Below are 12,621 nucleotides of genomic sequence, written 5' to 3'. Positions count from 1 at the left end.
CCACCCCTGCGCTATATCATTACTGCGACTAGTAGCATACAGCACTTGCCTGCGTGCAATCGAAAATGTTAGTGTCACCCTGTGAAAAATCTATAAATATCTAGTTTTCAACATCTAATAACTCGAGTTTTTTATTTCTGAAAGGTATTTTCTTAATTTTAGTAAGCGCCCTCCAGTAGCCGATTAGACAAAACCACTGAACACTGGTAGCTAGTCGTGGGTTTGGGCATCACCAACGTGGAGTTTTCTTCAACTTAGTAACATCTAAATAGGGTCCAGCTTCTCATAAGTCTTCCTGGGATGCATCTCGGCAGATCGCTTACATGTCGAGTTGCTGTAACCAAACACATTTTTAATTTATTTAAGTTAAAATATATGCTTTCTATCTCAAATTATTAGTGTCTTGCTTCTGCACACCATACTTTTCCAAAATCAGTCATGCCGGTCATCTGTGTAAGTCCGTTCTGGGAAAAATTTTGGATCTAAATCATGTGACTTCCGGTCTCTATCGTAAGTGAAAATATAGTTCGTCTGGGTCTCCTGCTCCAAAACTTCAATATCTAGTGGCGATTTTCATCTATATAACTCGATCTATATAACGAGATTAAGGAAGGAAAGACAGACAGGCAGTGGAAAAAAGGTCTACAATTTTATGAAATTGCAGCCCAACAAATCGTAAGAACTTTTTCGGACGTTAAGATTAGCAACTTCGATCACATGCGGACCATCACAACCCATCCAACACGGATCACTTTTCAAATATTAATAGTATACCAGTATCAACTAGTAGTCGTTTACCATCCTCTCTTCCGGGAGGACGTCAACGACTACTTTTGGTCGAATTACTTCAAACCCTTTTCACAACAGTCCCTTCTTTCTATCGGACTAGCGGTATGGTGGCATTCGAATAGGAAAATTACATTACAAGATTACAAAATATGCCTGCACAAAACATGTTCCAAGTGAAAACCACTTGGAACATGTTTTGTGCAGGCGAGGGTGTCGAGTTTAAATATTTACTCCGTTTTTTCCGAAATTTGATTCGTTGGCAGATTACCGTTTGATTTTCTGCAGTGAATGGTACAGTTTCTTAGAAAAGATTCGGGGAAAAAATTGTTATCTTAAAAAATTTTAAATATATTTTCAATTGGTCAACTCGATCAATGAAATTGTGCCATTTCGTACCATCCGAGTATTGCGATAAAATTGACAATGGTAGGCTAAAATAACCAAACTCTTATATGGTTTTCCTTTCAATGTCTATTATATTATAATATTTGATTTATGTAACTACAAAGCATATGAGAATTTTTAAAATTATCAGATTGGTCACTTGATGTGATAAACCCTTACGTGAGATAACCTTTGTAGTTATATAGTAAGCGTCAAATCCCAATCAATAAACGCAAGAGACTATTGTAAAGAACTGGAAAATGTTGCAAAGCACATTTAGTACGATACACTTTATATTTATTTGCATACTTATATGTTTACATATATAATTATAATATAATTATGTGAACAACGTAATTATTTTATTAATAATAATAACATAGAAAGAACATATGCATTGGGAGGATTTCGATGCAGACAAAAATCTATTTCATATCGGTGGAAAAAGTACAATTCGAGAATCAGTGTAGCCTCCTTTGGCCTTTAAAACCTTCCTAATGCGATCAGACATAAAATTAAAAATATTCTGTAATCGTGCAATGTTATTTTGTTTCACTCATCATGTACGGATGAGTGTACACTCATCCGTACATGATGAGTGAAACATCCCATAATTAGTGGATGCTTTCAGGCGGAGCTGCATAGTCAGACAAGCGACATTTATGAAGAAACCAGATGTGTTCAATCAGGGTGAGATCAAGCGATTGGGACGGCCACTCAAGCAGGCTCCTCCCGAAGTTGAAAAATGTTTCAATTCTTTCTTTACTTGTTATCAACGTTCACTCGTTATCAAATGTTTCTGTTTTGGCGCTCAACGTTTTATTCCTGCTAGCGCTTAAATTTTTGTGATATGGCAGCTCACTATTTTTTATTCCGGATACACTTCAACGCCAACTTCTAATGCTGTTTTCTTAACAGAAAAACTTTTCTTCAGCAGATCCACAGTACGGAGTTTCTTCATACTGGAAAGCTTCTTCATGAGCAGCAATTCATTTGCATATTTATACGCTAATAGCTCGTTAATATACACGAAAATACATTGCTTAACGTTAATGTTATAACAAATTAATTTACGAATCAAAATCCTCCCAATGCAACAAGCAAAATTTATACACCATAGATATTTTAAATATATGAAAATTATTTTAATTTTTTGCTATTATGTGACTACTGTAATAATCTTACTGCTGATTTATTTCATTTTTCTTTTACTGTCGCATATCGAATAGTTTTTGATAATTTTTATAGTACGTACTGTACAAACCTTGGGAGGATTTTGACGCTTACTGTATACATCAAATACTATAATATAATATAATAGAGGGTTAGAACTATGAAGTAATCTAATAATCTTAATCTTTGTTTTTGTTATTTTTTGCCCGGGCAACGCTGGGCTCATATGCTAGTTCTAAATATACATAAGTGCAAATGATACTCGAAGACAAAATCTTATTAACTGTTCTACGTGAAATCATCTGTCAGAACCCCACTTTTCTATTTGAATACTTTAAATTAATTAACAAAAGTTTTTTCTAGATTTGGATTGGGTTGAATTGATAAGATTAGGGATCACTAACACAACACTACTAAACAGGGGGATCACCCGGGATAACTTTCTGTGGGAAACTGCCTCCTATTTAGATGTTAGACACGAGAAGAAAACCAAGTGGCCAGCCTGAATATGTATGGACAGCTAATACTAATTATCGGACTAGTCTGTAGCCATCGTTATTTATGTATCTAACAGGAATAATGCTCATGGCAACAAACTAGTGATAATATACAATTAAAAATATCAAAATTTAAATGTTCTATTAAATAGTAAAATACCATTCTGAAACATAGTTTAAAAGTATTTTATATTTCTCTGTTTCAAATATTTTTAATGTTTTAAGTTCACGGAAACATTTTAAATAAATATAGAAATAAAAACTTAGAAACTAAGTTGTTACTTGATCCTTTTCCTTACATTTCTTTTTATCAAGTAGCAATTAGTTTGATTATTGTTGCTCCCAATTAGTGCTTACGTTTATTTGAAACGTAAAAATTGTCCTTTTGTCTTTGGAAGACAACAGGACAATTTTTTATATGTAGGTTTTATATAAATTTTAATTTTTAAATCTTATTATGTTTTTGCATAGCCATTAATGGATCTGAATTTTATATCTCACGAAATTTACAGAATAAATGTTTGATTTTAGACTAAATTGTTTTCATTGAATATCACGAAAACAATTTAACAGACCTACATGTTCGCTTATATGCAGACAGGAGGTTCCAATTTTTGATTACCTTTAAATCATTTTGCATATTCTTAATTACTTATTTCTTGCAAGTTTATAATTCGTAAATAAACAAATATATAAATAATTGTTTTTAGCTATACACGTCTATACACGTGTAGATGTGTCTCAACGTGTGATGTGTAACTTATCACTAGAGCTAGGACATCAAAGCAAGAAAAATCATACAAACAGTTATAAAAATTGTAACAGCCTGTTTGTTTATATAACTATTTATTGACTTTTTACTGCCTAGATGTTGTATTTTTATTATCAAACGCACACAGTATGTTCAGTCATATAGCACGTATTTGGTTTTCAATTACGCATAAGGGCGCATCCATAAATTCGCTATTGGCCGAATGCCGAATATCGCCTTTCGCCAAACTATTTGACGAACTATTTGCGATTCGGTGAGCACACACGAACAGACATTCGATTATTTGCCGCGCATCAGTTCGTTGCGGGAATAACGAATGGTTTATTCGAGATCTAGAAAATGAACAATACTCGAACAATAACTTGCGTTGCCCTTTTACATCTATGAATATGAATATAATTGAATAGTTCATAATTGTTAATGGGAAAAAACTTTAAAGCAAAAGACAACAGACGGTATAACTTTACCAAAGCATAAAAATGTAGCAATTATTTAGTGTGACATAGTCACAATGCCGGGCTGCAATTTTTAATCATATTTTTAATTTATTTAATTTAAAATATATGCTGTCCATCTCAAATTAGTACTGTAGTGTCAGATAAATGTGATGTGAATATAAATAATTTTGCAAAAGTGCGGTTGCATGAATTTCCAAATGAAGGCCTTATTGTTGAGTCAGGATGTTTATACCGCAGTTATTGTCTTCAAATGATATCTTATGAGAAAAATCTGTTCAACGACACGTCTCATCAGCGAAGCATTTGAAACAAAAGACAGCGTGACTAAAAAGTACTTTTCTCTATGAAGCAGTTAAAATTTCTACTAATTCTACTGAATGATTATTTATTCTAGAAATAAAAGAAACTATAAAGTTTATCTAAAAAATTTACTATACCTTTTAATTAATGTTTGATTAGAAAGTGTCATTTTTCAAGTATTTGGAAAATTTGTTTGTTCTTACTAGAAAAAAAAGCATTTTAAAGCATAATTTAGATGTTACTAAAGCATTTTTAATACACTAAAAGCATTTTGTGAACGTCCTACTGATGACAAAAGCAAGAAAGTACACGAATGCGTGGAGGCGGAATACGAGTATTCGTCTCCTTTGATACGTTACAGTTTATCGATGAGAATCGGAAAACGGTGAATATCGAACATTCGTCGCGAGTAAACCATTTCACATTACTCGATATTCGCCAAATGTTTGTTCGACATTCGGCGAATAACAATTTGTGGACGAGCTCTTTTGAAATGAAATTTAGTTAATTTCGAGTCCTACACATCAGTCCTTGGAATTCTAAATCTTCCATTGAATTCTAGAATAAATCATTATTTCAGTTTTATAATTTGATTAAGGAATGATTATTTATTCTACAAATAAAAGAAACTATCAAGTTTATCTTAAAAATTTTTAAATATGTATTGTGTTTAATTTAATTCTATTATTACGGTAAAAGCTCTTTGATCTGGCACGGATGAAACCGTGTGGTGCTGGATTTAACATACAACTCTCTCGTCTCTGTCTTAAAATAAAATAAAAATGCATATACAGTATTTATATTTGATATTATATGATATATTCGTAACTATATATACACATAGATTTATGCACGCATTACACGCCGGCTATATATATATATATATAGAAGTGGTCCTGCAATCAAAAATCAAGTGTGTTTCAATTATAAATTTACATATCAATATAATTGAAAAACAATATATGTTAAGCATTAGTGATTTCTCAAACATAGACAGTTTTGTAGCATTGTTTAATAAATTACATAATATATAATCATAAATATTTTTTATCATTATACATTATAATGTTTATTTTCTCATATTAGATCATTTTAAGAGGATTTGTCTATTGTCTATTTGTTGTGTCTTCTTCGGAGAATTTTTGTTTAATGTTTTTCTCTACAGAAAGAGGATTTGTCTATGCAGCAAATCACTTAGCATATTGTATTATATTTCCAAAGATAAATTATGGTAAAGATTTCGAAAAATTTTTGAAGAATGGCCCCTTCTTACGAAATTCCTTAACATATTGTTAAAGAATTAAAATATTTTTACTTTTTAGCTTTTTTTTGAAAAAATTCTTACATAAATAATTCTCTGTGAGTAATAGATTTCTGGTATACTATACAGTATAATGTTATGGTCTGAAATTATCATGTGACGTAAAATTATAATTAATTATGAACTTAACATGATTGTTATTAATCAATTCTATAAACTGTATATGAATGGATAAAAATAATGTTCAAAAGGGATAATGTGATATAAATTTTACGTATAGTTAGAATACATACAGTACTACAAGATAGCCCAAGAAAATTTAAGGTTTCCCCACTTGACACTGAAGAAGCTCAGGTTGTGGGGGATCCGAACTTAATTTATTTAATTTCAGAATATGAGTGGCAAATGTATATTTTAATCTTTTAATTCTTATAAAATATTTGAGAAACATCCAAAAAGCGATAGAAAATTATCCGGACTTTCAAAAATGAAAACTTATCTGTTAAAATTAGTTTGGGAAGAAGTAGAATCAACTGAATAGTTTTAAACAATAGTAAAACTTATTTATTTTAAGCATAAATAGGCATTTTTTATTTTTTTCTAACATCATCAATATATAGAGTAGCATTTTTTATTCAAAAGTTGAATATATTTATTTTGGACATAAAAAAATATCTTGGTTTTCTCTCGATCCATTCTTATTCGGTAGCTGAAATTTTGGCATGCGATGAAAACCGTTTACCTTTCGTCAACGCCTTTAATTTCGGGAACAACTAGAAACCTAATGGTACTATATCTGGGTTTAAATAAGTACTGTACCTAAGTTACAGGTTATTAATTAACTTGTAACTTTAGATTCTTAAGCATCTTCCCTGTTTTCTTACTGAAGAGTATATCGCGTTATCTTATCTCAAGAAAAAGTCAGTTCTATCTCTCTTAAGTAGTCGTAAGTTTTCACAATATTTTACCGTATTGATTATTTCGCCTTTTGCGCATAACTTTCTAATGCAGAAAATTCAATTACTAGATACTTCTGTGTACAGAATAAAGAGAAATTCGTGTTTAGGTTTAACAGTTTTGCAACGATTTTAACCTCTTTTGTTATGCACGCGATCTCCTGCAGACAGTGTAAAAATTTAATGCTTTTTCCTTGGGAATATCCTTTTTCAAAAATTCTCGAAAACGAAAGCAGATAGAACCAAACAGTTGTTTGCGTTAGAATCCTATTTAGTTCTTGCATTAACGTACGGTTCAGAATTTTGAAAAAATATATTTTTATTTTCTTTTACGAATTTTTTTTATTTTCTTTTACGAATTTCTGAGAAAGATCCATACAAACGGAAATTTAAAGAATACATTGAAATTAGAAAACACCCTAAAGAGCATCTTATTAATATTTCCGATGGTATGACAATAAATCCCTAATGGTACAAATTAACAGAGGACACCTCCATACGCTAAACATCGTTTAAAGCACACCCCTATGTTCGGAATGCCAAGAATGTATTGGATAACATTACAGCACTTGTCAGTAAACTGTAACACGGTCAAGACCGGATAAAGCCTGCCTTTTTAGTTTTTATTCATCTTCACCCTCATTAGGAACAATGCACTTTCACTGCAAATGTAAGTTTTTATATAAATAATCTAAATTGAATAACTGTATATATTTTTTTATCAAATTGTATTAAATCACAAAAAATTTTATGTTATAGAGAATGTAATACACCTTCGTGTTAAAATATAGAAAAATATTTTAAAAAATGTACCAACATATGATATGTAAGTTTTATGTTGTTGTATTCCAATTTACGTGAGGCTTTATCCGGTCTTGACCGTGTTACAGTTTACTGACAAGTGCTGTAATGTTATCCAATACATTCTTGGCATTCCGAACATAGGGGTGTGCTTTAAACGATGTTTAGCGTATGGAGGTGTCCTCTGTTAATTTGTACCATTGGGGGTTTATTGTCATACCATCGGAAATATTAATAAGATGCTCTTTAGGGTGTTTTCTAATTTCAATGTATTCTTTAAATTTCCGTTTGTATAGATCTTTCTCAGAAATTCGTAAAAGAAAATAAAAATATATTTTTTCAAAATTCTGAACCGTACGTTAATATTGTCGGAAACCTTACCATATTTTGTTTTCTTTGACAGCACTGAAGAGGGGTTGGGAGATAAACCAACCCGAAATGCATTTGATTAAATAAACGAAAATTTTCCTAACCATTGCTGTATGATCGTCTACCAGAATCATTTTTTGGATTACAAGGACGGTACACACAGAATTAGAATACACAGCAACCATACTTACTACGTTCAAAAATAAATTGTTGAATTTAATAATTTCATGAACGTATATAATTTTTAATACAGTTTTTAAAATATTTACAGCTAATATGTATAATAAATATTTCAAAACAAAGTTTAATAAAGTTTATTTATTTTAATTAAGAGATTCCCACGTGAAAAGTATAGAAATAGATTTATTCTCGAGTGAAGAGTAATTCACTTAAGAATACAGTAAATACTCATGTAAAATAAAATAATACATCTATACAATTAACTACAATTGTTATATATTCGTGTCGATTGAAAAAGAATTTTATAAAATGCTTGCAAACTGAAGCATTTTTTCATTTACATAATGATAACAATAATGCAAGTAACAACCATAAACAATCCGCCATTGCTCTTAGACTTCCAGAATTGCAAGTATCCGAAGGATACGTATAAACGGAGCAATGCTGATGTATCAACGATCCCGACATTCTGTCCAAATGACGTTTCAAGAAATGGCTCGCTTCTTCACCACAATCCCTCAAAGTATGAACGTATTTGCAGCCAACGAATTCAGTAAATGCGCTGAAACGATATTAGTATATTAAATTAAAAACATAATCTTGTTCTAATTAACACATTATGTGCTACTTTATAAAGTATTATGATTGTAATTACTTATAGAATATAATTTTTCAATAATAATTTTATTCTTGCTCTCTTTATGTATGGAATTGAATTGATGAGATAAGGCAACGAAACACATGGCGATATGCCAAGAGGGAGATGCCTCCCGGGAGGACTTTTATGGGAAAACTGGGATGGTAGATCAGTGAAGAAAATCCGGTAAACTCCACGCAACCATCCTCGTTGGAGAGGTGTGAACCCATGACCAATGTTCAGTGACTTTATCTACTTGGCCAGTTGTGGGTTTCTATGTATATTGCTGTTATAAAAGACAGTTTAGATATTTCAATACATTTCATTGTAACTTTTCTGATATTAATATTATTTTTTGATGTAATTGTGATTTTACGACTCTAGCATTAGACTCAACTAGTCCAATAGGTGTAAGCCCAACCATGTTCGAGATGGCACACTTTTCCTTTAACCAAAGTTTTGAGTCATTTGGTTTACGAAAGTTTTTGAGTGGATTGATTCGGATATAGAGGATACAGTCTCTCGCTACTCGGCTGCTGCCATTGTGGGCTGGAGACAACTCATAATGGAGATGGAAAAAGTCCTTCTTAGTGTCTTCAAGGAGGAAACAGATATTAAAAAATTATCTTTGAATACAAGTTATGAGCAAGAAGTTATGATGATCTGTGTTATTAGAAACATTTAAAAAATTTACGAAAAATTGCCAGAAAAGCAGAAGGAAAAAACGACCAAGATATACTTTTCATTTCATTAACACAATGATAAGATAAAGATGGGGATGATAATTTTATGATATATAGAAAAACAATTTATGAAGTATCTGAGAAATTCAAATGAAAATTGTAAAAATTGATACAATTATGTCTTGCCTTTAATTATTGAACATTTTGATATCTGGATTAAAACAGTAATCCCCTAATCTTAAAATGAAATTGTTTGATGTTATTTTGTAAAACTGTTTTTGAAATGTATTCGACTTAGCCTGTAAGATAAATATTTGTATTGTTCTTATACATTCGTTAACATTGTTTACTCTATAATATTATAATAGAAAAATTACCTTGCTGTTATATATATATCAGTAAGGTAAAGTAAAAGTAAGTAATTTTTCCAAGATTTTTACATTTTTGGATTCAGGGGATCTTAAAACACCGATAAATGCAAATAAGTTGGGATTTTTTCTATATGTATGGATGTTAATGTATGGAGTACATGATTTTGTTTGTCTACTTTTAAGCTTAATAACTCCTGTGTCTTTTGTCGGAAATTTCTGAAATTTTGCAGGGAGACTTGTTTATTTGGGAGATTGATGCTATTAAAGTTTGGTTGTTAAAGGTTAAGGAAATGGAGAGATAGAAGGAGAGGTTACTTGTCATATCTCGAGTGGAATCGCACTTGATGAAAATTTTATTCGTTATTAGCATTTGCAATTTTTTTATTATTTTATAAAACTTACCTCTACCCTTAAAATTAGACTTTTTTCCATTTTATAACAATTAATAATATAAAAAGCTTTTAAATAAAATTTCATAACAGTTGCTGCTACACAGAATTTTAACTCTTGCCGGGAAAGTTACACAACTCTTTGCTGGATTTTTAAAAGTCTCTTTCAAATTTTATTTTGAAAATCATAATTAATTATTATGTAATTATTTAATTTAATAACAAATTTAATTATAATAAAATCTTGTAATTTAATTATAACAAAAATCTGATGTAAAAATTGATAAAATCTAGAAAATCAAAAGTTGGTCTCTAAATATACAGATAATTCACTTATTGTATCTTCTAAAGTAACGTCAACATTGTCTTATAAACGGTTCATCTTTATCTGATCATTAGAATCAGAATAAACAGATTATACTAAACTTTAGTACTGTATAGTGAAACCTCAATAACGTAGACATTTGCGCTTCCACAGAATGTCTCTATTGGAAAAATGCTCAGATAGAGGGGAAGAGAACTACTAAAAACAAAATATAAACCAACTTCTATAGATAGGGGAAGATAAGGCAAGTTGACGAATGTTTCGTAAAAGCACTTAACTTGTCTATGCTTTCATATATAAATATTTTAACTGTTTGCATACATGATAGGGCTGAAAAACGTTAAGTTCCATACAACTAGAATAAGAATTTTTAGTTTTAAAAAATACTAGTACTTTCGTCATCTTACCCCTTTTAGGGGAGCAAGATGACAACATATCAGGACAAGTTAACATAAGATTTAAAATATACAGACTAATGCAAATCATTTTTAGTTTGAAACATCGTCTATGATTTTATTTTAAACGATAAAACATAAGAAGCGAAATACAGAAAAACAGGACATTTAGCCCACTGGAATAAATCTCAGATGAATTTTCCTGTATTTTCCTCCCTTATGCCATCAATTCTTGCATTCGCAACACTGAATCTCACTAGTGGATCTGCAATATTAAATTTTTAAAGATGCCTATCTTGATTAGCTATCATAATAAATCCGCGCTAAGGCATGTTGACGTTTCGTCAATATGTCCCAGTCGTCTTGCCTCGCATCCAACAATAAAATGCTTTTCTTTATTGCAGAGTTAAGGCTATCCAGCTGGCACACAAATTTCGCATTAAAATAAAAGCAAATAATACCCAATCTAATGCAATAGAAATGATTTCGCTACTATACAAAATAGCGTACTTATGGAAAACTTTCCAGCATAAAAACTTAAATACATACAACGTTGTCAGATGGACCTTATTAATGCAATTTTACAGTATATTTACACCAGACACGTACACATTTATCTCTAGATAAGCTTTAAAAAGTGGTTCGTCATCTTTCCCGTTCGTCAAGTTTCCCCATCCATAATGCAAATTACGCATTACTATCAAATACGCAAGATATGATCTCTTAAAACACTTTATTATACTTTCCTTACCACTTGAAAGCTTAAATGATATTTAAAGTGTTAAAATGTATAGTTTATTTTATTATATTATAGATGTTTGCAGATTGCAATTGAATGAGTTCAATTTAGAAAGCTTTCCAACTTCAGAGATTATTTCCATTTGCTCACGCAAAATCTAGATAAGTAATTTCCTGCGAATATTCTTAGTTATTACGAGAAGTTTAACATTTATTCAAAATATTCAGAAGCAAAAATTGTCTTTTGATTTTTCCTTCGTAGAATATTTGGTTTTGATATACAGTATATATTCATCGACTTAACATGATGTAAAAGTGGAATAAAAAGAAATCCGTTACGTTATTTTTTCGTATTTTTTCCAAGATATACCATGAAAAACAACATAAAATAAATAACTCTAGACTCTAGAGAATATAATTTCACTAAAAAACAACAAATATTGTTCCTAGTAGGAAAAAGACATTGCTCAAGCGTCAGCCAATGAAACCGCCTGCAAAACAATTCGAATTAAAGGAATGGAGCGATAAATCACTAAATGTGTCAGAAACTGGAAAAATTGAAACAGGGAATAAATATAATGGAAATTAGAGTTTCTTTTATTATTGAACGTCTTATGAACACATTCAAACTGGTACACCACATTTCTGGAAGATGTTGAGGAAAAGCCAATAAGACTACAGGTTTTGGATGACTTCAAAGAAAAGATATCTTACTTTGTGATCAACAATTTTCTAACTCATTTGTTGAGAGAGAAAGAGTTTAAAAATAAATAAAAAATACTAAATCCTCTTCAAAACGGAAAAAATCGAACGGTGCAATTACGGTTAACACAAATTTTACTCTGTATTTGCATCATATCCAGTGTCCCAGAAATCGCACTTCATTGGAAAAAACTAAGTCCAAGAGAGAAAAAAAAGATGAGAGAACAATGTGATACATGATTATGAGGATACAATCAGCAAAATACATCTTATCAGCAAAATGTAATTTAAATTTCTACTTTATTCCTTTGAATATAAAACTGTATTGAATTGGAACAACTATCAGACTGATCGGAAAATAATGTCGGATTTTTTTAATGATTAAAAATTTATTTTTTATTAAAAATAATTTCTTACCTGGTCCGTGTTTTTATGCGACTG

General features: G+C 30.7%; 1 protein-coding gene and 1 long non-coding RNA gene across 3 annotated transcripts in view; one reads left to right on the top strand and one right to left on the bottom strand.

Annotated features, from left to right (window-relative positions):
• The first annotated feature begins 7,380 nt into the window (after positions 1 to 7,380).
• Positions 7,381 to 7,874, top strand: LOC136972846 (uncharacterized). Its single transcript, XR_010880402.1, has 2 exons — positions 7,381 to 7,416; positions 7,795 to 7,874. It is a non-coding gene; the product is annotated as an uncharacterized lncRNA (long non-coding RNA).
• Positions 7,875 to 8,196: 322 nt separating this feature from the next.
• The window catches only part of LOC136972845 (uncharacterized), a 40,768-nt gene continuing 36,343 nt past the window's right edge, over positions 8,197 to 12,621 (bottom strand). The window contains exon 6 of one of the 2 annotated variants that reach the window (XM_067267480.1): positions 8,197 to 8,502. In XM_067267480.1, coding sequence (XP_067123581.1) covers positions 8,274 to 8,502 — 229 coding nt within the window. In that variant the 3' untranslated portion in view covers positions 8,197 to 8,273. The remainder of the gene's footprint in view (positions 8,503 to 12,621) is intronic. The other variant, XM_067267481.1, reaches the window with a different exon arrangement.

The sequence above is a fragment of the Centruroides vittatus genome, unplaced genomic scaffold (genome assembly GCF_030686945.1).
Source record: "Centruroides vittatus isolate TY-2023 unplaced genomic scaffold, ASM3068694v2 contig_3039, whole genome shotgun sequence".
Classification (NCBI taxonomy): domain Eukaryota; kingdom Metazoa; phylum Arthropoda; class Arachnida; order Scorpiones; family Buthidae; genus Centruroides; species Centruroides vittatus.
The sequence above is the reverse complement of the archived record's forward strand: the minus strand, read 5'-3'. Positions and strand labels throughout refer to the sequence as shown.